This window comes from Ciona robusta, chromosome 10 (genome assembly GCF_009617815.1).
Source record: "Ciona robusta chromosome 10, ASM961781v2".
Lineage (NCBI taxonomy): Eukaryota > Metazoa > Chordata > Ascidiacea > Phlebobranchia > Cionidae > Ciona > Ciona robusta.
This window is the reverse complement of record NC_143244.1, coordinates 1,812,255-1,839,737: the sequence shown is the minus strand read 5'-3', so window position 1 is coordinate 1,839,737 and position 27,483 is coordinate 1,812,255. Positions and strand designations below refer to the sequence as shown.

Here is a 27,483-nt window from a genome sequence, read left to right as displayed (position 1 = left end):
AGAAAGAAGAAAGGTTGCAGTCTACATAGGCGGCTTAAAAACAATGTTACAAATAAAATCCAAATTCAACAAAGACATTTTATACTCGCATAGATTACATTGCGGATCAAACTATGTTCATCCATTAAGTCTTAAAACGTTTGCAGACACAAATAAAGCCAATGGAATATACGGTTTATATATTCAGATGGTAGTACGTCGTCTTCTCTTACAAGTCGTAATGCTTGTCGATATCCTCGTAACAGGCCTTAGAAAGCGGGATGGGGTCAATAACTTCGTACGCTGCAGATTGCTTTTCCACGTTGACATAAGCAGTGTTAGTATTTGTTGGTGTGGCTTCTTGAATGTTGTGTAGATATTCTTGGGTGGTAGTTTGGTTTGCCGTTGGAGCCGCCTGGCATGATGGTTGATTTTGACGTTTTAAATGAAAAGTAATAAAAATGGCAACAAGAACGAGTACAAGTGACCAGCCGATTGCAAGAAACGCCAACAATATATTGTCAGCAGCAGATACGTTTGCTGGGGTAGGTTGGTTAACATAAATGGATGAACCGTTGGTTCTATTTATAAGTATGGGCAACGTAGTGGTTATGGTAGCTCTACTTGAACGGGAAACCGCATATTTCGTTGTGGTTGTGTTAGAATATGCAGATCCTGCATAGGTTACGCAAGTTACTACGCAGAATCGCATTTCACTGGACACACCTTGCGAGCAATACGTAGTTGCGCTTGCTTCTGTTCCGTCACTATAGTTGCATTTTCGTGTCCAAGTTTGCCTACCAATGCCGTCACATGGGTTGTTCGCTATACAAGCTTGTGAATTCCATGGAGTCCATGTTGGACTAACCAACCCTGTACAAGCTTCTGTCTTCGTAGATGATGTATGAATAATATTTGACGCCACGCAGTATTTCTGATTGACTGCTATACCGTCACAGTCGAGGCATTTCCGCACTGATGTCTTGCTCGGAGAGTTTTCAATTTTAGGTAACGCAGGACAACTTACACTCACAATCCAACTTCCCCATGCGTACTGGTTGCATGTTTTCTTTGTGTATTGAAAGGAGCAAGACATTGTTTCTGGAACGGGGTCTTGAGACTCACAATAAGGGTTCACAGTGACTGTATTTTCATCACAAACACCACTACAAGCAGTTAAATGATTATATCGGCATGTCCAACCAGATTTTGGTTCTGAACGTGTAACTTTATAATCAATTCTTCTCGTCCTGAGATCAGCTGAGCAAAATGAGCTTGTCCTATTCACATACCATTTAAATAATGCACAATTGCTGTCAGTATAAGGTCCATCATTTACACTGCTTGCTATTTCCCATTTAGCGCAAGAAAACACAACAGTGAAACAGAAAGCAAATAAGACAAGGATGGCAAAGCCTCGAACTAAAACCATATCTGCCTAATGATTATATTCTTATTTTCAAGCGCGTCCTTGAACTGAGTTTGCATTGGTTGTGTACCAACACATACATGCATTAATAGTCTGTGTCTATTTACATCACCCCACACAGCGTAGGAAGATTACGCGTGTGGCAACATATACGCAATAACACATTTGATATATTTATCTATATTTTGGCGAACATTTACCGTTAAGTGTCTTACTCAAGGCACACACGCCCACAAAGCGACGAGCCTTAAACCCATTACCTCTCGGTTACAGGCAAACGCGCTAACCACCTTGCCACGGCGCCAAACTTTTGACAATGTATGAGGGGGAAGATGGGACACCTTTTCACTCTCTTTGTTCGTCCCGTTTGGTGGTAAACCAACAATTTTCAAAGAAATGTAAAACCGTATCCTCACGACTCCCTTAAGGTGGCTGTACACAGTATCCGAAATTCGTCCGTTTTGTCTGTTTTCTCCGGATTTTGCTGCTGCATGCGAAACTCGGTAATGGGTTTGCATACGACTTCGCAGGCAAATTCGCATGCCGGATACTGTGTTTGTACAGTCGCCTTTAGACCGGTGATAATTGTTCAAAACACGATCAAGATATTTAGATATTAAGTGTTACATTTTTCCCCATCCTACTATAGCCTACCTGTTATTTTCATACACAACTGTATACAAACAACGTTGATATAAAAAAAGCCCGTAAAAGAAATACAAGTTTTGTTTACGCCAACGTCGGTTTATATGAACAAAATTATCTCGAACACCAAAACTTTTGTTACAAACGGTATTTGCGAATAATGACAATGGACATCAAATATATATATACAGCAAATGTATAGAGTGTAGTTCGTAATCATTTTTCTCACATTTCATAAGGATTGGCAATGTTATCGTAACTGCGCTCCGTGGGCAGGGTGAAACGCTTATTTATAACTTCGTACGCTGCAGATTGCGTTTTCATATTGGCATAAGCAGCTTCACTATTTGTTGGTGCAGTTTCTTTAATGTTGTTCATAGATATGTATTCTTGCGTGGTACTTTGGTTTACCGTTGGGGCTACCTGTAATATTGGTTGTTTTTGCCGCTTATAGTGAAAAAATCTAAGAATGGCAACAATAAGGACGAACACAAGCGACCAGCCAATTGCAAGAAATGCCAACAAGATCTTGTTAGAGTGGGCAGCATTGGCAGATGAACCGTTGAAATCATTTATAGGTGTCGTGTGAGCGCCGCTTGTTGTCGTATGGTAAAGACCATTGTTGGACGTAAAACGAGTTGCATATGTAGGGTCAAGTACATCTTTAGTTGTTAAGTGCATTGTTACCGCAGCGGGTAATGTAGTCACAGGCTTATAACTTTTCGATGTATAAGCAGGCACTGCGTTGATAGATGTGGTTGGTGCAGCAGGTTCAGTGGTTGTGATATGAGCTGCAGATCCTGCTGAGGTTACACAATTTGTCTTCGGCACTATACAGGTTCGCACTTCACTCGTTGCTTCGTGTGAACAGTATGTCGTAGCACTTGCTACTGTACCATCCGTGTAGGTGCATCTTCGTGTCCATGTTTGTCTGCCACTGACGTCACAAGATTGGGGGTTTGGGTTGTTAGCTATACAAGTCTGTGGTTTCCATGCGGTCCATGTTGGACTGATCAACCCAGTACAAAGTTCGGTCTTCGTGGACGATTTATTATCTGCATTTACCGCCGAGCAGTATTTTACGCTCACTTCTCTATTATCACAGTCGTAACATTTCCGTGTTGAGGTCGAACTTGGATGATCTTCAATTTTAGGCAGCACAGGACAACTTACACTCACAATCCAACTTCCCCATGTAAAGTCATTACATGCTTTCTTTTCGTATTGAAAAAAGCAGCTCACCGTAGTCGTCGAGGCACACACATTTACAACAGTAACAGTGCTCGCAGGAAAATGACCGATATGGTTGTCTAACCCACTGCTATAGGCGCAAAGCCAACCTATAGGCACTGGTTGGATTACGTTGTATTCTGTTTTTCTCTGTGTCAAATCAGTTGAGCAAAACCTGGTTGTTCTTGTAACATTCCATCGAAATATGCAAGGTGAGGCAGAATATGGACCTTCATTCACATTGCTGGCCACTTCCCAATTGCTGCAGGTAAACACAGCGACTAAACGACCGACAAGTACAAAGATCCAAGCAAAACTTTTTACTGGGTTCATGCTGCTAAAAATTTCTCTATTTCTTTTATAGTTTCTGTTTGTCTGGTGCTGGTTAAAATATACTGCCAGTATACAGAGATGCAGTTTAATTTAACAAAATTTAAATCAAAAACCCAATCCGTTTTGTTGGCTGCCGTTTAACACTGCTTGTTTGAACCACACCGTCTTTATTTAGCCCTTTACACTGCGTAGGAACCAACTTGTACTGGTTGTAATAGCAATGCTTATGGGATATAGCCCCTAATAATGTTGTTATAACTGGGTAATATTTATAGCGTCGTAGGTTAAAAATATACGATATCTTGAATGTGTTTGGTCATAATTATTGAAATATACGGTAAAGTGTTCTGGTAAGTCTGTAATTGTATAATTTATATTTTAAATTATTCTTTATAGTGAGATCCTTATAAAAGCCCTAGGATTAAGACAAGATTTGGCCCATTACCCCAATACGCGGAAAACCAAATTAAGTCCTTCCATCGTGCGACCGGTGCCGCAACACCGCATCGCAGTCAGCAGACGGTTCTTTTTTGCCATCATTTTTTTTATCCTCGTGTGCTTACGAGTTCTCACAATTTTCAACTTTGTGTATGATTTTTATTTGATATAAGGTTTACAATTTAGACAATCCATTAGTGGCCGCTGGGTTATAAGGCTTACATTTCGGACACATACGCTGATCAGTATTAGTATCGCCGTCGTGCATCGATCCAGGGACACATCGTTCCAGAGACGGTTTCGATGCAGCCCCTAAATAACTGAGCCACACCGCAGGACATATATGTGATATATAGTAAGTGCACTGTTTGATTATTTGTCAAGCGTAAAAGTTTTTAGCGTACCACGTCCCTGGTTAAAACAACACATCATAAGGTCTAACAAAATAAGGGACCAACTGTTGTTGTTACTGAGTAAGAGTTTACTATTACGTAACTGAAATACTATACACGCATACCAGCAGATATATTTACGCTGGCCTACGCTATTTTAACTTAGATTCCAATTACGTATAAGGCATAACGCCTAAAAGTGCAGTAGGTGACTTTATTTATAACGATATTTGCTCGTTTAAGAATTACTCCCAAATGTTGGTGCTTTCGTCAGAATATGCCATGTATATTTAAAGTAGCAGGTAAATATTTACAACGTAGTTTTTACACACAAATGTAACCAATATATAAGTTGCGTGGTAATTTCAAACACGTTGACAACTTTAAATTTAAATATTTACAAATAATATAACTGTGAAAAAAAGTACTTGTTAGATGTCATAATGATTGGTAATATTTTCATAATTGTTGCTCAACTTGTTCGGGTCGGACCCATTATAAACATCATCGTAAACTCGTGTGACTTTCCCTACATTACAGTCTATATACTGATACTCTCGGTCAGTTTTATTTGCTGTTGATATTTGCTCAAGAAGTTTTCTTTGCTTCAGGTATAGCAAGATTAATAAGACAAGCAGTACGAAAACAAACGCCCAGCCAATTACTAGAAACACCATCAGCAACATCATAGAGTTCGCACATACTTCAGAGTCACGGGTATCTGTTAGTGCATGGGTGGATAGTGCACCGAGTACAGTGGCATCGGTTGTTGTTGTATGTTCAGTTGATTCATTGTGACTAGTATAGGTTATTGTGGTCTGTTCAGCAGAAGAAGTTACCATGTTACAAACTGCTGTGCAGCTTCGCGTTTCCCTTGACACCCCTTGTGAGCAATACGTCGCAGCACTTGCTTCAGTATTATCTGTATAGGTGCATGTTCGAGTCCAGGTTTGTCTTCCACTAAGATTGAGGATACTACAAGTTTGTGGTTTCCATGCAGTCCATGTTGGACTAACCAACCCTGTACAAGCTTCTGTCTTCGTAGATGATGTATGAATAATATTTGACGCCACGCAGTATTTCTCATTGACTGCTATATTGTCGCAGTCGAGGCATTTCCGCACTAATGTCTTGTTCGGAGAATTTTCAATTTTAGGTAACGCAGGACAACTGACACTCACGATCCAACTTCCCCATGCGTACTGGTTGCATGCTTTCTTTGTGTATTGAAAGGAACAAGACATTGTTTCTGGAACGGGGTCTTGTAACTCACAATAGGGGTTCACAGTGACTGTATTTTCATTACAAACACCACTACACGCACTTAAATGGTTATATCTGCATGTCCAATCAGATTTTGGTTCCGAATGTGTAACTTTATAATCAGTTTTTCTCGTCCTGAGATCAGCTGAGCAAAAAGAGCTTGTCCTATTCACGTACCATTTAAATAATGCGCAATTGCTGTCAGTATAAGGTCCATCATTTACACTGCTTGCTATTTCCCATTTAGCGCAAGAAAATACGACAGCAAAACGCAAAACAAATAAGACAAGGATTGCAAAGTCTCCAACTAAAACCATATCCGCCTAATGAGTATGTTGAAGCACTTCTAACATCTAATATCGTTAAATGTTGTGAGTTTGTTTATATGTGTTCTGGTGTATCAACACTATATGCATAAATAGTCTACTGTGTCTAATTTTGTGCGTATTTGCTTGGATAATGTTAAAAATCACACAGCGTAGGAATGTCACATGTGGCAACATACGCAATAACAACCAACCAAAATAGAAACACGATTTCGTGCAATGTTATGCAGCACGGTTAACGTTTTGAGTTCTACTTGAGTGCACGTACTTTGCGGTTTAATAAATCACAGGTTCTGGACATTTTTTCTTTGCGTGCTGAATACATGATAGGCGTACCGAACGTTTATCTGCTAGACGACGAAGTTGTTTCACGTCAGATTGTTGCTGGCAGCGGCCTTCAACGTCTTTTGTTTGTATTGTTTGCCAGCAGATACAGCAACCTGGACAATGTTTCTTTCTGCATATAACGGGGTTTAAAAGTTTTGTTAACTTCGTTCTTTGAAAAAAACATATTGTTTTTTTTAATTCGTTAACTTCGTTTGAGGCCATTTTGATATTGGGAGTTGATAAATTAGGCATGCTCGCGCATTAAGGTGCACGTGCGGCCGATTAATCGTTAATGATTGATAGAGTATGTCCACCTACGGCAAACACTCCCTCCGGCTATTATGAACACGTTTGCCTATTTTTCCGGTCAAAAGGGCAAAGAAGCATCTGTTATAAAATGCTCAAGCAGTTTTTATTAATATGTGTAGTTGCTGCATTTTTGCCACGATTTCTGACTTGGTATTATTCTGTTACCATCAACCAACCAGATGAAGAGTACGATTTCATAATCGGTAAGAAACAGTCAGACTTAGATGTATGGTGTATATATCTTGCCACGTGTAGCACAGAACGTTGTTTTAGTTCATACAAATGTCAGGCAGTGCCTTACCCCGATGAAACCAACTTGAATAAGACGTCGTAACTCTGGTTCTTTAAAAACACCATTAAATTTTCCAAAAATGCTTTATCAAACCAGTCAAAAGTTTCTAAATGTTTGAATTGCTAAGGTACCAGTTCTTTCTAGGGCCTAAAGCCAGCGCATCACGGTGATAGTTTAGCTTCATATTCAAGGTTTCCATTTGTGTTTTATATACAGTTGGTGCCGGCACGACCGGAAATGTGATCGCAAACCGACTTACTGAATCTTCAAACGTAAGGTGCGTATATTTATCTTACTCTTGTGTATATGAGGGTACTATAAAGCGAAGATTGCCCTATGACTTTGGATTAAGGGCAAATTTTATCGTCCTATTTGATAATAAACAATGACTATTTACAAAATTATATATATCCACATCTTCACGTTTTCAAAAGAGCGTTGTTAATTACTAAGAACACAGTTATGAAACGTGGGATATTATGTGCTAACGGTATCTATCTTATCCCGCATTACTATAATCATTATTAAACTGCAGAGTTTTAGTAGTGGAAGCCGGAGACGATGCGTACCCAAATCCTCTCTTGTCCATTCCACTGTTGGTCCCATTCCTGCAGCAAACGTCCACAGACTGGATGTACAGAAGCGAACCGCAACAACATGCTTGCAAAGAACACGGCGACAGGGTATGTGGTTAATTCCATGTAAAATTTATTAACAAACTAATTGTGCTTCTGAATGGCTCAATGTTTAGCCATTTAATTTAGTCGAGTGTGGATTTCAAGCTATACTACTTGGTAATGTCAAATACGTCAGAAAAGAATTAAAATATAGTGTGGACATATAGTGGAGTATGCAAGTTTACGCTCTACACTATAGTTTAAAACGATGTACAACGAAAAGTCAAAGTCAAGGACATCTCTTTCTGGCAAATAAACACTTCGATAACCAAAGCTTTAAAGTCATATACAGGTTGCATTTACCAGGGTGGAAATAATAAGTTTTGATATTTTATAGGTCAGTTTGTGGCCAAGGGGTAAAGTGATTGGGGGTTCAAGTTGTTACAATTATATGATGTACGTTCGTGGGGACAAACATGATTATGATGAATGGGCAGCAGAGGGCGCTATTGGTTGGGATTACAAGAATATTCTCCCTTTCTTTAAAAAGTCACAAAATGTTGGAGACCCGGAATTATCAAAGGAATACCACGGGACCAAAGGTTTTATAAACACGGGATATTCCTACACCTCGCCTATGGCAGACACGTTTATAAAGGCAGGACAGAAGATCGGTTAGTAATTCAGAATACAACAAATGTTAAGCAATGTGTTTTAATCTTGTAACTTTCCAGGGTACGAAAGTGGAGACTACAACGCAGAAAACACGATAGGCTTTCATCGTCTGCAATCCTCAATACATAAAGGGTTGCGTCAGAGTTCGAACGAATACCTGGGTTCAATCGTTCAAGAGAGGTACACCACCACAGATGATAATTTTACTTAGTTTCGAATACAAAAGCTAGATCAGCTAAAGAAACATAAGCATGAATGCAGAATGCGTTTAAAACACTTTACTGTACCAATTGCCTAATATTATTAGACTTCGTATTCTTTTAAGATCTGATCGACTGCACATTGTCGGCCGTGCTCACGTGCGCCAGATAGTGTTCGAAGAGAGAGAGGACGGAAGAAAGCGAGCATCGGGAGTAATCTACGTCAGAGATGACGTAGAGGTGAAAGTTAGAGCAAGGAAGGAAGTTATAGTGAGCGGGGGTGCTGTGGGAAGTCCACAACTTCTCATGTTATCAGGGATTGGACCCAAACAACATCTTAACGATATGGGGGTACGATGGTTTATAACTGTATTCACCCTGTATAAACGTAAAGATGTGTGTAAAGATTTGATGGACGTATACTGTTATTAAGGTATTCAATGCCAACTTTGAATGAATGAATGAATTAATGAATGAATGTGACTTACTTTATCCTCGCGTGACCGGAAAACGACAGCAGTTACAACACGGGTGTTCGTACACCTCGTGCCAGCTTACGAGTTACCCTGTATGTTATTTTATGGATGATTATTTTGTGGGGATGTTCTCGTTGTTCTTAATTATGTACGGTGATAATTTAGACAAACCATTATTGTCCACTGGGTTGGAGAAATTGGCGTTAAGCGTCTTGCCCAAGGTAGTAGCATATACACCCATAGTATAAGCATAGTAGCAGTGACGAGCCTTGAATTCATTATCTCTAGGTTACAGGCAGGCGCGCTAACCACTTTGCCACGGCGACGGAACCGAACTTTAAAAAGTCTGTTCCGTTTTGTCGCTATATAGTAGGATAGGGGGAGTATTTTCACGTCCAATTTGGTGGTAAACAAAGAGCATTCGGAGAAATATAAAACCGTATCCTCACGACTACCATATACTGTGGTTAATTATTTAAAACACGATCAGGATATTTGGATATCATGTGATAAAAGTGTCCCTTCTTCCCCAACCCTACACTATATCATGTATTTTTGTTAGTTTCCTTTTCCTTTTTATATTCTTTGTTGCCGTAATCGAAGAGTTAAATAAAATGTATTGTTATTATACTTGCAGATAAAACTCGTTGCCGACCTGCCCGGTGTTGGGCAAAACATGCAAGATCACGTCATGGCAATGGCTCCTTTCTATGGCAGTAAGATACCATCGAAATCGACAATCAATGATTTTACGGTAAATATTTTGCAACATTGCCCAATATTTAACTGTTAATTTGCATGAACCTGGCTCCAGTGCTCATAAAGTTTGATTCTCGTAACGAATTAACAGCCAGGTTCAAGTGCTATGAAATGGAAAAAATCAAGTCCGACGAAATCCATTACATGACAAATATATACCCCCCAAAATTGCATCAACAGTTCTTATTGAATAGAATCTGTCTAGTATTACATTTTTTTCGTTTGTTAAATTATGACTGACGTAATTTTGGTTTAGATATAGTTCTTCTACAAACATGCTTAGGTACCTCTCTGTTTTTATTAGCTGTTTACTGGACTCCCAGATTACTTAATGGGAAATGAAGGACCAATAGCGACATCTGGAATCGACGCTACTGCTTTTATTCGATCCCCAATCACCAAGCGAAAAAGGTAACCAAAAAAAACAAAAATGTTCCTTTCAAAATTTTAAATTTCAATTTTTCAAAGTCCGGATGTACAGTTCATACAACAATCGGCAGAATGGTCAACTCTAGGTTCCAGTTTAAATCAAAAGATAGTAAACATTGGAGAGCAAGTATGTATGTTCTTTTCAGAGTTTTAAATAACAGGTTGTCTACAGATTTACCTCTACGTAGCAACCCAAGCGATGACGGCCCCCTGTTTGAAAACTACTTCTGGCGTAATTTATTTCTATATAATTATACCGTTGATAACCGAAGAGACAGCAAAATATCCGCCAAAAGGCCGAAACAAAAAATGTAACAAAGTTATTAGGATATACTGTACTATAAATATCTCGCTGTAGTTATATCGTGCCCAAAGAGACACAGGGGCATCCGGGCATGTTAAACAAGATAAAAGATCATGTTTTGCATTCCAGGTCATGGAAAAAATGTACGAAACCGCTAATGTTCGGGGCAGCAGAATTATTTACAACTTTGTTATATACAACGTACTCTTAAGACCCCGAAGTGTAGGAGAAATCAAACTACGAACAAACAGTTACAAAGACCATCCTATCATTCAACCGAACTACTTGTCTAATCAAACAGATGTAGACACTATGATTGAAGGTTGGTCGACACGAATTGCATTAGATATGAGTTGAAGCAATGATCAACGCAATTAAATAGTGATAGCCCGATGGATATTGGATGCCGATTATGTTTTGTGCCCACCTCTTTTACCGGTTAAATCCGTTTATACCTTTTCCCTTTCATTATGAAGTCTGTATACCCCAAATGTATATACTTCTTTGGATTTTAAAGCGCTTTTCTCTTAAAGGGTACAGGGTTCTAGAAAAGTTGGAACAGGCAAAGCATTTCGAAGACATTGAAGCGAAGATGGATTTTTCAGCCATGGGTTGTGGAGATGCAACAGAACCACCAAGGTTTACTATATACCAAGCGTATTCTATATTTAAAACTAACTTGCTTCTTTGAGTAAACGATTTAAAACATGGCACAATGGGCAGTAATTAAAAATTGATCTTGACAAAAGTAATCGTACAAAACTTCATACAATAAAGAAACTTTATTTCGGATTGCACAGTGGTTAATATAAGCGTTATTTCTGCAGATCAGCGGAGTTTTACGAGTGTGTAATCCGGGCGATTACATTGAATGTATATCATGCAGTTGGAACAGCGAAGATAGGAGCCCGGGATGACGTCATGGCGGTGGTGAATTCCCGATTACGGTATACATAGATTTGGATGCAAATAGAAAAGAAGTAATTTGGATTATTTACAGAGTTCATAAAGTGGGTGGGTTGCGAGTGGCGGATGCTTCAGTAATGCCAAGTATTCCATCAGCAAACACACAGGCTGCGTGTTACATGATCGGGGAGAAAGCAGCCGATATGATCAAGGAAGACTGGAAGCTTTAACTAACACGAGGCAGAGAATATGAACCACTTGTTAAATGTTGTAGCCCGTTTATTATATTTACTTCAATCCTGTTTTGAACACATCAAACCCTTGCGTTCTTTCCCGTATTATTGCAGTATTTTCCTTGTTGTACTCAAGAATTTACTCGCTTTAATTTAAATATAAAAATCTTTTTAATAAATTACCAAAAAAACGGTAAAAGTTATCGATGTTTCGTCTAAAAAAAGAATTTAATTAATGAGAAAACGTGCAAACTTTGTAGCGTTTTACCATTTGCAGCGTCTATACATATAGCTCAATAGGACTTTACTCTTGGCAGCGAGTTGGCAAACGACCTTAAAGGAGCATGAATGATTAACTAGTACGTGGTCTGGGTGGTGTTCAACCAAGTGTGCCCGCTGGCCGCTATAATGTATATGTCCGCAATGTTAAAGCACGTAGCAATAATTTGTACATGCGCTTATCTTTTACCTTACTTTCTTCGATGGTATTACTCGATAACGATTGACCAGCCAGACGAAGATTACGACTTCATAATAGGTTAGTATATGTGATGGGCCAAGAACTTTGGAAGTTTTACGTTGTCAATAAGAATGCCAAAGTTGATTTCATGACTTTGCAGCAGATGTATGCTTGTAATAAATTAACTACTAAAAGTGTGCTGTGGAAACTAGTTTGTAGCTTTCATATATATAGGGTTCCGAGGGGTTTCTTGGATTTTTTTAGGTAACCAAAGTTACTTTACAGTCGGGGCTGGCACGGCCGGAAATGTGATCGCAAACAGATTGACAGAGTCGCCAAAGGCAAAGTAAGATGTTCTGCTAGTATGCCACTACCTATTCAAGGTTGTAAATATGTAAATCAAACACCGTCGCGATTACTAGAAGTTTGTAAGGACTACTGCCCCTATGACAAAATGCGTGTGTGAGCCACTTAGCTATCAAATTTACATAAATAAAACAGAGACCTGCATGTTCAACCTTGTTAACTTTGTTCCACAGAGTTCTAGTGCTTGAAGCAGGGGACAACGATGCGCCGAGTTTATTCATTTCAGTTCCGCTTTTTGCGCCGTTCCTGCAAAGATCGAAACGGGATTGGCAGTATCGAACTGAGCCACAGAAAAAGGCTTGCCTTCTCTTGAAGGATAACGTATGTAGAGTACCATAGATCAACTTTAACGTATATTTATGTACTGTGTTGTACTGTTGGTCTTCACGGGCCAGAAAAATATTTGTTGGCAAATCTTTTTGGCATGGCCGTTTTTTCCTCATTGTGTATAGCAGGGTAGGGAAAAACGAGGCACCTTAAGAATATAATATTTAAATATCCTGACCATGGTTTAAACAATTAACAACGGCCTATGCTATGACAGTCGTGAGGATACAGTTTTGCAACTCGTTGTAACTGTTTTTTGTTTAATACCAAATTAGACGAGAAAATAGAATGAAAAGATGTTCTATCTTTCCCCACTCTACCATATCTCTTCACTTGGTAATAGGTAAACTTGTGGCCTCGTGGAAAAGTCATTGGAGGCTCGAGTACGATGAACTACTTGTGGTATGTTCGAGGTGGTAAAGACGACTTTGATTCGTGGGAAAAATCGGGAGCGACTGGCTGGAGTTATAAAGATGTGTTGCCGTACTTTAAGAAGTCTGAACAAGCTATGGATAAAAATATGACGGCAGATTTTCATGGCACCGATGGATATTTGAAGACTTCGTATCCTTATAGCTCTGAGTTGGGAAACATAATGCTGAAAGCTGGAGAAGAACTAGGTGCGTTTGACTTCATAATAGAAAAAGTAAACTGCAATGAACAATGCGACCCACCCCTGGTTGAGGTCTTATAAACTGGTAATGTGTACAGCAATAAGGGAAAAGGTAAACGAAAAGTAACATTTTTATCCTACTTTAACACTATATGTGCAAACTATATTTATACTTCACTAATATTACTTCAGGTCAAAACAACATTTGTTTTGTATAAAAGGGACTGAAGTTGAGCACATGCTACTAATTGATCAGCATCTAATAAAGGTTTAAGGACGAGGCCTTTACTAAAATGTTTTTGGCATTCCAGGATACCAACACACCGACTACAACGCTGGTGATATGGTTGGTTTCCATCTCGCCCAACAGACTGTGTACAACGGACAACGAATAACATCAGCATCTAGTTTCTTGAGACCAATTATAAAAGAGAGGTAAGAATATATAAAAAATCATACTATAGTAGATGGTCTTGTAAATCAAAGAACATGAATTCGCAATGCAAGTTCAAAGCAACGATATACATAAGTCTACCCATTTGCTAAAAAATAAATCAAAGCGTTCCACCCCCTTGTGTAATGTTAATGTGCAAAATAAGATTCTCTGAAGTACCATTTGTTCAGACGGAAACGTCTTCACATTGTTGGTCGTGCTTACGTGCGCCAGATAGTGTTCGAAGAGGGAGAGGACAGAAGGAAGCGAGCATCGGGAGTAATCTATGTCAGAGATGACGTAGAGGTGAAAGTTAGAGCAAGGAAGGAAGTCATAGTGAGCGGGGGTGCTGTGGGAAGTCCACAACTTCTCATGTTATCAGGGATTGGACCTAAACAACATCTCAAAGATATGGGGGTAAGGTATAGATCATTTAATGCAACCGATCCACAAATACTTAACGAACAATACAGTGTTGTTATATAAGTGTTAAAATAATAATAATTCGATATATGCTTTGTTCTACAGATACCATCAGTAGCCGATCTCAAGGGGGTGGGTCAGAATTTGAAGGACCATGTTTATGTTCCTGCCACCATCCATGCTACCAATCTAACCGATGGAATCTCTGTCAACGACAACACTGTAACGTTTTTCGACTTTATCAAATGTCAATTTAATTGTTTGAACCAAATTTCAGCTTTTTAAAACCGCCTTTGAATACCTGCTGAGAGGCACGGGTCCTTTAGGTTACGCTGGACCAGAGGCGCAAGCGATGATAAGGTCTTCTCATGCTAAAACTAAAAGGTATATCGTTTATACGCGTTCATCCTTTAAAAGGTGTTTATGGGTAATATATATTCAGTCCAGATATACAACTTATCTTGTTATCAGCGGAATGGACCATGGCCAACATTGAGACAAACCAAAACAACTTAAACTACAAACAAGAAGTGAGTGGCTGAATATATCTGAACTTGAGAATATTGATTGCACTTGTATTCTATATACGGCATTACTATATATATATATCAGTTCTGTCTCATAAAAAAATGGCAGCACAATCGCATCGGGTAAGTGTTTTGAGTATTACAACTAGGTTCTATAAAGGTAAAATATGGTAAGGCGTTACCTATAACTTGCATATATTTAAAGATGGTTCCGATATCTTTAGCTAAAGATGTTTTAAACTACTTTCAGTACGTAGACCGTTTGCGTCAGTGGGGAGAAGAACACGACACAAAAACTCTATCAAAATTTTTGATATTCAACGGGGTTTTGAACCCAACCAGTGTAGGTTACATAAAGCTTCGTTCCAGCAACTATTTAGATCACCCTGTTATCCAACCAAACTATTTGTCCAACCAGAAAGACGTGGAAATTATGATTGAAGGTATGTGGTATAATCACCATTGCTTTTATAAGCATATTTTAGCGCAGAGCGTGTTTAACTGCCGTGCTGGTAATTTATTTTCTTGGACGTTTTATTTTAAAGACGCCAGTGTATTTATAGTGTTACGTGTTTGAGGTGTTTGGTCCGGGACGTTGCCCTAACGGCCAATCGCGGGGCCTGCCTGTCGTAGTCTGCTCTAAACTGAAACAACTATATAAAATCGTATATCGTTTTAATAAAAGCAAATATAAAAACAGACGTTCTAAAATATAAAAGTGGCAATGACCGATAAACAAGTTAGCATACACAGGTACAATGAAACTACTGAGAACAACCGTATTTTGTAAAACGACTCAAATGACACTTCGCACAATCTCTAATACAATTACACAACCTTTCCACAACACGATACAACGAGAACTAACCCAACAAGCGAATCGAAACGAGAAATAGAAAACGCGCAAATCACTTCAATCAGCCCGACGGCACAGAAACGCCGAGACTTAAACGTGTGAAAAATCAAAGAAACCAAGCGTGACAACAGTGAACAAAAGTGAAACAGTGATAAGGAAAACCGATAAAAACAGACAATGAAATCGACAAATTAAACATCGCACACAACAAAGACTGAAATAATGCAAACTTAAAAGCACACACAACATAAAAGTAAATAAGCGTATGTGGGCTCAAAGCCCTCATACCCACAACGTAACACCCCCCTTACTACATTCGTCCTTCTCCTGGAGGACACAAATTTCAACATAATACTGAGGCCTTCGTCGATTGCGTTTTGGCCTTTCTTGCTGTAACTCGTGCAGTGTCAAATCATTCTGTGAAACATCATTTCGTGTGTGTGTCGTTTCTTCTGGTTCTTTTCTCGCCGACTCCCCGCTCGCCTCGTCCTCGGTGTTCGTACTTTCATCCGCTTCTTTGCTCGCAGGGGAGCATTCTGCGTTTTCGTTATTGGTTGTATTATCGTTGTCGCGTCGTGGTGTTGCTGTTAAGTCGGGAGTATAAACAAACCCGCATACGGGTTGTTGCGACACCTGTTGTTCGTTGGGGTTATTCAGCGCTTTGATTGTATCTTCTGGCCACGTTGACCCCTCTGCGGCCGGCTTCAAGCGGTTGTAGTGGACCGTTTGTGTATTGCCGGCTTTGTCCTGAATAATATAATTAACCGGGCCTTTCTTTTCTAATACGCGATACGGTCCTTTGTAAGGAAATTGGAGTTTTTTACATTTACCTGTCGGTATTGCTGGGTTGGTCAGCAATACGATATCTCCGTTCTCAATGCATTTACCATGTGTCTTTTTATTGTACTGCTGTTCCATCCGGTTTCTTTGAACCTTCAATCTGTCTTGTGCGATTTCCTGTGCAAGTAGGAGTTGGTCTTGTAACCCACCAAGATCATTCAGTTGATTTGGTACATTTGACTTGATCAGTTCGGGACATATCAAATCAGTTGGTAATCGCAACGTTCTGCCTGTAAGAAGAAAATGTGGGGTAAAGCCTGTACTTTCGTGCTTACTACCATTGTATGATGCAACGACGGCAGATAGTGCTTCATCCCAATGCCTCTCATCTTTTTGGATATAATTTCTTAGCATCTTAATGATCGTTTGATTGTTGCGTTCCACTCCGCCGTTAGTTGCTGGGTGGTATGCTGTACTTCTGGTTTTCTTGCTTCCTATCAGTTCTATCAGTTCATGAAAGAGCTTACTTTCAAAGTTAGTACCTCTATCTGAATGGACGATTTCAGGCACACCATGCACCGTGAACCAACGGTGATACAACAAACTCGCGGTCTCTTTAGCAGTTTGTTGCCGCATGGGCCATGCTCGAACGTACTTTGTGAAAACATCGCAAGCAACCAATATAAACTGATAGCCTGCTCTTGTGACCGGCAAAGGACCAAGTACATCAATTTCAATCCTTTGCATCGCTTTTAGTTCAGTGGATGGGACAAGCGGTGCTTGTATCGTTTTGTTAGGCTTTTTGTTCAATACGCACAATTGACATTGTCTACAATACTTTTCAACATCTTCCTTCTGTCGTGGCCAATAAAACCTTTCCACAACTTTTCCAAGGGTTTTAGTGACGCCTAGATGACCACCCCCGTGAGCTGGGTCGTGAAGAGATTCAGTCCATTTTCGCTTGTGAGTTTCGAGAATATCGCCCAGTAGTGTAGCGCCTCTTTTCCCAGTTTCTTCACTTTTCTATAGGTAGGTCGTACACCACGGTCCAACCACGGGAGAACGTGAGTGAGCTGATCGTCCAAACGTTGTGCGTTTTCTATCTCTGTAGTGGTTTTACCTAATGCAGAGGTTAAATGCAACTGACACACCTGTTCCATCTGTACGCCATCGTTGTCATTATTGCCACTGTCATTTTTTAACGGGTAAGGGAAGTCCTCGTCAACCTCCAGCCGACTTAAAGCATCCGCGTTGTTGTGCTTGCTTCCTGGTCTGTGTATTAGATCGAAATTAAACTGGGCGAGGTGTTCAACCCAGCGAGCACATTGTCCGTATAGATCACGCGATTGCCACAGCCAACGTAATGAAGCATGGTCTGTTCTCAGGGTAAAATGAGCGCCTGCAAGGTAACATTTAAACAGTTTAGTTGAAAATATAACTGCCAATAGTTCTTTGCGTGTTGTAGAATAATGTTTTTCGGCCTTCGTCAGGGTGCGGCTCCCATAGGCGACGACATGTTCTTTCCCGTCTACAACTTGACCCAGAACGCAACCGATCGCAGTGTCCGAGGCGTCTGTATCTAAAAAAAAATGCCTTGTAAAGTCGGGGTACTGCAGCACCGGTGCACAAGTCAACGCGTCTTTCAAGGAGGCGAATGCTTTTTGACAATCATCGGACCATTGGAATCTGCAACCTTTTTCGGTTAGTTTGTGCAGGGGTGATGCTTTTGCTGCGTAATCTTTAACAAATTTACGGTAATATGACGTAAGCCCCACGAATTGTCGTACTTGTTTGGTGTTCCTCGGTACAGGCCACGCCTTGACCGCCGCAACCTTTGCAGGATCACAACAAATCCCATCTTTTGAAACGATATGACCTAAGAACCCAACGCTTTCTCCAAACAGGTCACACTTCGTTGGTTTCAATGTAAGACCGGCCTTTTCGATCCGGCCAAGCACTTCATCTAAACGCTGAATATGTTCGTCAAATGTTCGTCCGTACACGATTATGTCGTCCAAGTAGGCCAAGGCACCATTCCATTCTATACCGTTCAAAACGATTCTCATCAAGTTTTGGAACGTTGCAGCTGAGTTGGACAGGCCCATCGGCATGACATTAAATTCGTATAATCCAACATGACTTGAAAATGCCGTCTTCTCTCGTGATTCGTGGTCCATTGGGATTTGCCAGTATCCTGATTTCAGATCTAGGGTTGAAAAATACACGGAACCAGACATTTCATCGAGACTGTCATCTACTCGTGGTATTGGATAGCTATTCTTTTTGGATACATCGTTTAATCGTCTGTAATCAACACAAAATCGCATCTCACCAGATTTCTTTTTCACCAGCACAATTGGACTGGACCATGGTGACGTAGAATGGCGAATCAAGTTCTGTTTTTTCATTTCGGTGATTATGTTTTCGATTTGTTGCCTTGCATGGTAGGAGGTACGTCGAGGAGGGAGACGTATCGGGTTGGCATCACCTGTGTCGATGTCGTGTTTCATTAGACTTGTCTGACCCAAATCGTTTGATGATGTAGAAAAGGCTCGTTCGTGACTTCGCAATAGGTTCCACACCTGATCTCTCTGATGTTGCTTCAGTTTATCACCTAGTTTTACACCATCTCTTATAGCCTCAAATTTAGCATTACCGGCGGATGATTTGCTAAGGGTGCATATACTGTGCTTTAACTTACGGGTTGATTTAGATGCGGGGCCTGGAACGTTTAAGGCAACGCATGTTTCAGGCAGGTAACAATCACTTTTACCAAAGGCCGATAATGGTAAAGCAGCGGCAATTCGAACACCACTGGGTATGTTAATGTGGTCATCGGTAAAGTTAGCTATCCGTACGGGAACAATTCCGGATTTGGCAGTGACTATACAATTAGCAGTGAGCAAACTATACCTTGTACCAAAGTCTTCGTTACGTTCAACCAAAACAGGAAAATCTGGCCAACCGTCATTGTTGTGATGATGTTCCAGTGTACCATTAATGATGATTTCAGTCATGGATGGGAGATCTATTGATTCGGTAACGTAAACTTCTTGTCGTTCAGGGATAAAAGGTTTGCTCAAAAGAGGCACGGTGGATTCACCAACTGACATCAAGTTCGAGCTGTAACACAATTTACAGTGATTATTTTCTAAAAAATCAAGGGCCAGTATCATCTTATGAGCAATTTCTGGCGACACAAAAACTTCGATATTCGTTTTGAGTCCGCCCACTGAAAGTGGGATTCTGGTAACACCCAACATTGTCACTGGTTCGTCGCTTGGACCTACAAAGCGCATATGACGCGGAACTGCGTCTAACTTTTTGTTTACAAATAAAGTATGCAGCACATCTGCTCGTAAAAGAGTAATTGTGGACCCAGAATCCACGAGAGCAGAAACTACAGTCCCGTTAACAACGACGTTAGCAAAGCGGTGAAGTTTTGCAGCTTTTAGGCAACCTACTTTTTCTATATGCGTTCATTAGATACAGTTTCAGTGTTGCTGCGCGGGATATACGGAGGTCGCGAATGGATTTCCTTCCTAAAACAGGCATTTTTACTTTGTACATTTGTATTTTTATGTATGCATCGTTAATTTTAATATCAGGTCTGCTTACTTGCCGAACATTATTGCAGAATCGACGTATATGTCCTAACTTTCCACATCCGTAACACTCACGGTTCCGATGTACCAAGTTCGCAGCATTAGGAGTTCGGTATGGCTCGCGGGTTTGTGAATCCGGCCATTGTCGCTGTTGAATCTCAGGTTTATGTGACATCATACGTTGTAGACCTTCGATGCTTTGTTGTACTGCTTTTAAGCTTTCGGCGATTTGATTGGTGCTACCGACGTTCACCACGTCTGAGCCTCGAGCACGTAACGAGTCAACCGGCGCTACCTCTAGACTGCCTGTAGTATTCGTGTTAATTGCCAATTGAACAGCGGCCCAAAAATCTCGCGAGTAATCCAATTTACTTGGAATGGTTTTTGCAAAGTCACGATCCACCAAGCCACAAGTGAATACCAAGTATGTGACTTCGTTGCGTATTGCTGCTTCGTTATCAACGTCTGGATAAGCACGATCACCAAGACTTTTAACAGCAAAAGCAAACTCACGGGTGGTTTCTCTTGGTAATTGTCGGCGTTTCAACAGTTCTTCCCTTAGTTGTTCCCGATGAACTTTGTTGTTGTTCAAACCAAGTGCACGTTCTGTCAAAGTCTTATACGATAGATTGAATATGCAAGGATCTTTTCCTTGAAGTTGCCATCGTAAATCTTGAATGATAGCGGTGATAAACATGTGCCGTTTTACATCATCTGAAGCTTTGACACTTTCGCAATAGGAATCGAACAATTTTATAAAATTTCCCAAATCACAATCAGGGGAAAACGTAGGTGGTGAAATAAAAACATTAAAAGCCATACTAGTTTAACAATAGGCGGTTACAAATTGATCGAGTTCTCGTTGTAAGCAGACTACAAACGGCGGATCTAACGATTGCAACGTCCTGGCAGGATCGCCAAGTTTTTGTTACGTGTTTGAGGTGTTTGGTCCGGGACGTTGCCCTAACGGCCAATCGCGGGGCCTGCCTGTCGTAGTCTGCTCTAAACTGAAACAACTATATAAAATCGTATATCGTTTTAATAAAAGCAAATATAAAAACAGACGTTCTAAAATATAAAAGTGGCAATGACCGATAAACAAGTTAGCATACACAGGTACAATGAAACTACTGAGAACAACCGTATTTTGTAAAACGACTCAAATGACACTTCGCACAATCTCTAATACAATTACACAACCTTTCCACAACACGATACAACGAGAACTAACCCAACAAGCGAATCGAAACGAGAAATAGAAAACGCGCAAATAATCACTTCAATCAGCCCGACGGCACAGAAACGCCGAGACTTAAACGTGTGAAAAATCAAAGAAACCAAGCGTGACAACAGTGAACTAAAGTGAAACAGTGATAAGGAAAACCGATAAAAACAGACAATGAAATCGACAAATTAAACATCGCACACAACAAAGACTGAAATAATGCAAACCTAAAAGCACACACAACATAAAAGTAAATAAGCGTATGTGGGCTCAAAGCCCTCATACCCACAACGTAACAATAGCGATAAAAATGATTTATGTGTTTCTATCTTAATTTTATTTAAAGGTTTTAGATTACTTGAGAAACTTGAAAATACAAAGCCTTTTAAAGAGATTGGAGCGAAGATGGAGCTGAGTGCGCTGAACTGTGGGGACGAACCCCAGTCCCCAAGGTGAGCTATGAGAAGAAAACGAATACGCAGCAATTATTATAGTACAAAGAGGCTTGTATCAGACATGCTGGTCATCGTATTGGTGCTACGTATTTGTTACCATTGGTTTTCGCTATACGTATTGGTGCATATATAAGTGCTATGGTATCCAATGTAATTGGAAACTTATAGGGAAGTTTAGTTTAATGACATTGCCTACGATGTAGACCATGGCAAACGAAGCCACGGTGTATAATGATTGGGATTCTCTACGCCATGGGACGCAAACAATAATATGTTTTAACATCTTCCAGAAGCGACAAGTTTTACGAATGCATGGTGAGAGCAATAACAGGAACAAGTTATCATCCAGTTGGAACAGCGAAGATAGGAGAACCTAGTGACGTCATGGCGGTGGTGGATCCCCGATTACGGTACTTAGATTTGGATGCAATGGGGCATGAAAGTGATTTAAATATCGTTACAGGGTTTATAAAGTGGAGGGTTGACGAGTAGCGGATGCTTCAGTAATGCCAAGTATTCCATCAGCAAACACACAAGCTGCGTGTTACATGATCGGGGAGAAAGCAGCTGATATGATCAAAGAAGATTGGAAGCTTTAAACTTTAAGTGCTTTTTACAAAATGTCATTGCTACACAAGGACAACCTTGCATCATTACCGTGAAGTTGGGTGTTTTTTGAAGCAATATACACTTTCTTACTCTATAATTGAATTAAACTTGTAAAATTTTAAAGTATGTTTGATTAAATTAATCGTTAATTAAACGCAATAACTATGCGGTTTTAATTTTGACCATTTAAAATTAACAAACTTAGGGTACAGTGGGAGAAGATGGGACATCTATACTCATTCTATTTTCTCGTCCCTTTTGGTAGTAAACAAAAAAATCAAAAAATTATAAAACCGTATCCCCACATATAGACCTTTGTTAATTGTTTAAAACACGATCAGGATTTTGGAATATTATGTGCTAAAGGTGTCCCATCTCCCCCCACCCTTCTATACATTAGGATTCGAGTTTAGTCTAAATGTAGGAGATATAGAGAATGCGAAAAAAAGAGTTGCAAATAACGACAACAAGGATAACTTTTCCACGAAAAATGTTCTACACGGCTATTACGTGCCCAATAACTATATTTAGCGTTCGTAAGGCAATTAAAATGGGGGAAGAACCCACCAAGATCATTCAGTTGATTTGGTACATTTGACTTGATCAGTTCGGGACATATCAAATCAGTTGGTAATCGCAACGTTCTGCCTGTAAGAAGAAAATGTGGGGTAAAGCCTGTACTTTCGTGCTTACTACCATTGTATGATGCAACGACGGCAGATAGTGCTTCATCCCAATGCCTCTCATCTTTTTGGATATAATTTCTTAGCATCTTAATGATCGTTTGATTGTTGCGTTCCACTCCGCCGTTAGTTGCTGGGTGGTATGCTGTACTTCTGGTTTTCTTGCTTCCTATCAGTTCTATCAGTTCATGAAAGAGCTTACTTTCAAAGTTAGTACCTCTATCTGAATGGACGATTTCAGGCACACCATGCACCGTGAACCAACGGTGATACAACAAACTCGCGGTCTCTTTAGCAGTTTGTTGCCGCATGGGCCATGCTCGAACGTACTTTGTGAAAACATCGCAAGCAACCAATATAAACTGATAGCCTGCTCTTGTGACCGGCAAAGGACCAAGTACATCAATTTCAATCCTTTGCATCGCTTTTAGTTCAGTGGATGGGACAAGCGGTGCTTGTATCGTTTTGTTAGGCTTTTTGTTCAATACGCACAATTGACATTGTCTACAATACTTTTCAACATCTTCCTTCTGTCGTGGCCAATAAAACCTTTCCACAACTTTTCCAAGGGTTTTAGTGACGCCTAGATGACCACCCCCGTGAGCTGGGTCGTGAAGAGATTCAGTCCATTTTCGCTTGTGAGTTTCGAGAATATCGCCCAGTAGTGTAGCGCCTCTTTTCCCAGTTTCTTCACTTTTCTATAGGTAGGTCGTACACCACGGTCCAACCACGGGAGAACGTGAGTGAGCTGATCGTCCAAACGTTGTGCGTTTTCTATCTCTGTAGTGGTTTTACCTAATGCAGAGGTTAAATGCAACTGACACACCTGTTCCATCTGTACGCCATCGTTGTCATTATTGCCACTGTCATTTTTTAACGGGTAAGGGAAGTCCTCGTCAACCTCCAGCCGACTTAAAGCATCCGCGTTGTTGTGCTTGCTTCCTGGTCTGTGTATTAGATCGAAATTAAACTGGGCGAGGTGTTCAACCCAGCGAGCACATTGTCCGTATAGATCACGCGATTGCCACAGCCAACGTAATGAAGCATGGTCTGTTCTCAGGGTAAAATGAGCGCCTGCAAGGTAACATTTAAACAGTTTAGTTGAAAATATAACTGCCAATAGTTCTTTGCGTGTTGTAGAATAATGTTTTTCGGCCTTCGTCAGGGTGCGGCTCCCATAGGCGACGACATGTTCTTTCCCGTCTACAACTTGACCCAGAACGCAACCGATCGCAGTGTCCGAGGCGTCTGTATCTAAAAAAAAATGCCTTGTAAAGTCGGGGTACTGCAGCACCGGTGCACAAGTCAACGCGTCTTTCAAGGAGGCGAATGCTTTTTGACAATCATCGGACCATTGGAATCTGCAACCTTTTTCGGTTAGTTTGTGCAGGGGTGATGCTTTTGCTGCGTAATCTTTAACAAATTTACGGTAATATGACGTAAGCCCCACGAATTGTCGTACTTGTTTGGTGTTCCTCGGTACAGGCCACGCCTTGACCGCCGCAACCTTTGCAGGATCACAACAAATCCCATCTTTTGAAACGATATGACCTAAGAACCCAACGCTTTCTCCAAACAGGTCACACTTCGTTGGTTTCAATGTAAGACCGGCCTTTTCGATCCGGCCAAGCACTTCATCTAAACGCTGAATATGTTCGTCAAATGTTCGTCCGTACACGATTATGTCGTCCAAGTAGGCCAAGGCACCATTCCATTCTATACCGTTCAAAACGATTCTCATCAAGTTTTGGAACGTTGCAGCTGAGTTGGACAGGCCCATCGGCATGACATTAAATTCGTATAATCCAACATGACTTGAAAATGCCGTCTTCTCTCGTGATTCGTGGTCCATTGGGATTTGCCAGTATCCTGATTTCAGATCTAGGGTTGAAAAATACACGGAACCAGACATTTCATCGAGACTGTCATCTACTCGTGGTATTGGATAGCTATTCTTTTTGGATACATCGTTTAATCGTCTGTAATCAACACAAAATCGCATCTCACCAGATTTCTTTTTCACCAGCACAATTGGACTGGACCATGGTGACGTAGAATGGCGAATCAAGTTCTGTTTTTTCATTTCGGTGATTATGTTTTCGATTTGTTGCCTTGCATGGTAGGAGGTACGTCGAGGAGGGAGACGTATCGGGTTGGCATCACCTGTGTCGATGTCGTGTTTCATTAGACTTGTCTGACCCAAATCGTTTGATGATGTAGAAAAGGCTCGTTCGTGACTTCGCAATAGGTTCCACACCTGATCTCTCTGATGTTGCTTCAGTTTATCACCTAGTTTTACACCATCTCTTATAGCCTCAAATTTAGCATTACCGGCGGATGATTTGCTAAGGGTGCATATACTGTGCTTTAACTTACGGGTTGATTTAGATGCGGGGCCTGGAACGTTTAAGGCAACGCATGTTTCAGGCAGGTAACAATCACTTTTACCAAAGGCCGATAATGGTAAAGCAGCGGCAATTCGAACACCACTGGGTATGTTAATGTGGTCATCGGTAAAGTTAGCTATCCGTACGGGAACAATTCCGGATTTGGCAGTGACTATACAATTAGCAGTGAGCAAACTATACCTTGTACCAAAGTCTTCGTTACGTTCAACCAAAACAGGAAAATCTGGCCAACCGTCATTGTTGTGATGATGTTCCAGTGTACCATTAATGATGATTTCAGTCATGGATGGGAGATCTATTGATTCGGTAACGTAAACTTCTTGTCGTTCAGGGATAAAAGGTTTGCTCAAAAGAGGCACGGTGGATTCACCAACTGACATCAAGTTCGAGCTGTAACACAATTTACAGTGATTATTTTCTAAAAAATCAAGGGCCAGTATCATCTTATGAGCAATTTCTGGCGACACAAAAACTTCGATATTCGTTTTGAGTCCGCCCACTGAAAGTGGGATTCTGGTAACACCCAACATTGTCACTGGTTCGTCGCTTGGACCTACAAAGCGCATATGACGCGGAACTGCGTCTAACTTTTTGTTTACAAATAAAGTATGCAGCACATCTGCTCGTAAAAGAGTAATTGTGGACCCAGAATCCACGAGAGCAGAAACTACAGTCCCGTTAACAACGACGTTAGCAAAGCGGTGAAGTTTTGCAGCTTTTAGGCAACCTACTTTTTCTATATGCGTTCATTAGATACAGTTTCAGTGTTGCTGCGCGGGATATACGGAGGTCGCGAATGGATTTCCTTCCTAAAACAGGCATTTTTACTTTGTACATTTGTATTTTTATGTATGCATCGTTAATTTTAATATCAGGTCTGCTTACTTGCCGAACATTATTGCAGAATCGACGTATATGTCCTAACTTTCCACATCCGTAACACTCACGGTTCCGATGTACCAAGTTCGCAGCATTAGGAGTTCGGTATGGCTCGCGGGTTTGTGAATCCGGCCATTGTCGCTGTTGAATCTCAGGTTTATGTGACATCATACGTTGTAGACCTTCGATGCTTTGTTGTACTGCTTTTAAGCTTTCGGCGATTTGATTGGTGCTACCGACGTTCACCACGTCTGAGCCTCGAGCACGTAACGAGTCAACCGGCGCTACCTCTAGACTGCCTGTAGTATTCGTGTTAATTGCCAATTGAACAGCGGCCCAAAAATCTCGCGAGTAATCCAATTTACTTGGAATGGTTTTTGCAAAGTCACGATCCACCAAGCCACAAGTGAATACCAAGTATGTGACTTCGTTGCGTATTGCTGCTTCGTTATCAACGTCTGGATAAGCACGATCACCAAGACTTTTAACAGCAAAAGCAAACTCACGGGTGGTTTCTCTTGGTAATTGTCGGCGTTTCAACAGTTCTTCCCTTAGTTGTTCCCGATGAACTTTGTTGTTGTTCAAACCAAGTGCACGTTCTGTCAAAGTCTTATACGATAGATTGAATATGCAAGGATCTTTTCCTTGAAGTTGCCATCGTAAATCTTGAATGATAGCGGTGATAAACATGTGCCGTTTTACATCATCTGAAGCTTTGACACTTTCGCAATAGGAATCGAACAATTTTATAAAATTTCCCAAATCACAATCAGGGGAAAACGTAGGTGGTGAAATAAAAACATTAAAAGCCATACTAGTTTAACAATAGGCGGTTACAAATTGATCGAGTTCTCGTTGTAAGCAGACTACAAACGGCGGATCTAACGATTGCAACGTCCTGGCAGGATCGCCAAGTTTTTGTTACGTGTTTGAGGTGTTTGGTCCGGGACGTTGCCCTAACGGCCAATCGCGGGGCCTGCCTGTCGTAGTCTGCTCTAAACTGAAACAACTATATAAAATCGTATATCGTTTTAATAAAAGCAAATATAAAAACAGACGTTCTAAAATATAAAAGTGGCAATGACCGATAAACAAGTTAGCATACACAGGTACAATGAAACTACTGAGAACAACCGTATTTTGTAAAACGACTCAAATGACACTTCGCACAATCTCTAATACAATTACACAACCTTTCCACAACACGATACAACGAGAACTAACCCAACAAGCGAATCGAAACGAGAAATAGAAAACGCGCAAATAATCACT

At 40.6% G+C, this 27,483-nt stretch overlaps 5 protein-coding genes and 1 pseudogene across 7 annotated transcripts; 2 read left to right on the top strand and 4 right to left on the bottom strand.

The window, feature by feature from the left end:
- Window positions 1–255: 255 nt before the first annotated feature.
- LOC149729436 (uncharacterized) lies at window positions 256–1,967 on the bottom strand. The gene is made up of 2 exons (XM_089887018.1): window positions 706–1,967; window positions 256–394 (listed from the first exon to the last, which is right to left on the bottom strand). The coding sequence occupies exons 1-2, from the start codon at window positions 1,409–1,411 to the stop codon at window positions 318–320; spliced, it is 783 nt and encodes a 260-aa protein (XP_089743144.1). The 5' UTR covers window positions 1,412–1,967; the 3' UTR covers window positions 256–317.
- Window positions 1,968–2,278: 311 nt separating this feature from the next.
- On the bottom strand, window positions 2,279–3,627 carry LOC149729435 (uncharacterized). The gene has a single exon (XM_089886872.1). The coding sequence runs from the start codon at window positions 3,614–3,616 to the stop codon at window positions 2,279–2,281; it is 1,338 nt and encodes a 445-aa protein (XP_089742998.1). The 5' UTR covers window positions 3,617–3,627.
- A 706-nt stretch (window positions 3,628–4,333) lies between these two features.
- Window positions 4,334–6,213, bottom strand: LOC149729434 (uncharacterized). The gene has a single exon (XM_089887019.1). It carries the CDS (start codon window positions 6,024–6,026, stop codon window positions 4,878–4,880), a length of 1,149 nt encoding a protein of 382 aa, XP_089743145.1. The 5' UTR covers window positions 6,027–6,213; the 3' UTR covers window positions 4,334–4,877.
- A 235-nt stretch (window positions 6,214–6,448) lies between these two features.
- LOC149729433 (glucose dehydrogenase [FAD, quinone]-like) lies at window positions 6,449–11,659 on the top strand. Of its 2 annotated transcripts, none has more exons than XM_089887005.1 (13): window positions 6,449–6,874; window positions 7,180–7,240; window positions 7,499–7,646; window positions 7,978–8,254; window positions 8,315–8,435; window positions 8,581–8,806; window positions 9,569–9,685; window positions 9,995–10,101; window positions 10,159–10,246; window positions 10,553–10,745; window positions 10,957–11,062; window positions 11,251–11,370; window positions 11,424–11,659. In XM_089887005.1, exons 1-13 carry the CDS (start codon window positions 6,655–6,657, stop codon window positions 11,557–11,559), a joined length of 1,920 nt encoding a protein of 639 aa, XP_089743131.1. In that variant the 5' UTR covers window positions 6,449–6,654; the 3' UTR covers window positions 11,560–11,659. The 2 variants fall into 2 exon arrangements, with proteins under 2 accessions (XP_089743131.1, XP_089743132.1); XM_089887006.1 differs by having other exon boundaries at window positions 6,520–6,874; window positions 7,108–7,240.
- Window positions 11,660–11,970: 311 nt separating this feature from the next.
- Window positions 11,971–22,649, top strand: LOC149729432 (glucose dehydrogenase [FAD, quinone]-like). Of its 2 annotated transcripts, XM_089887012.1 has the most exons (13): window positions 11,971–12,100; window positions 12,308–12,368; window positions 12,562–12,709; window positions 13,059–13,335; window positions 13,640–13,763; window positions 13,953–14,178; window positions 14,290–14,406; window positions 14,462–14,568; window positions 14,627–14,714; window positions 14,962–15,154; window positions 21,524–21,629; window positions 21,923–22,042; window positions 22,096–22,649. In XM_089887012.1, exons 1-13 carry the CDS (start codon window positions 11,971–11,973, stop codon window positions 22,115–22,117), a joined length of 1,719 nt encoding a protein of 572 aa, XP_089743138.1. In that variant the 3' UTR covers window positions 22,118–22,649. The 2 variants fall into 2 exon arrangements, with proteins under 2 accessions (XP_089743138.1, XP_089743139.1); XM_089887013.1 differs by lacking the exons at window positions 21,923–22,042; window positions 22,096–22,649 and having other exon boundaries at window positions 21,524–21,633.
- A 137-nt stretch (window positions 22,650–22,786) lies between these two features.
- LOC149729431 (uncharacterized) lies at window positions 22,787–27,475 on the bottom strand (annotated as a pseudogene).
- Between the last annotated feature and the right edge of the window lie 8 nt (window positions 27,476–27,483).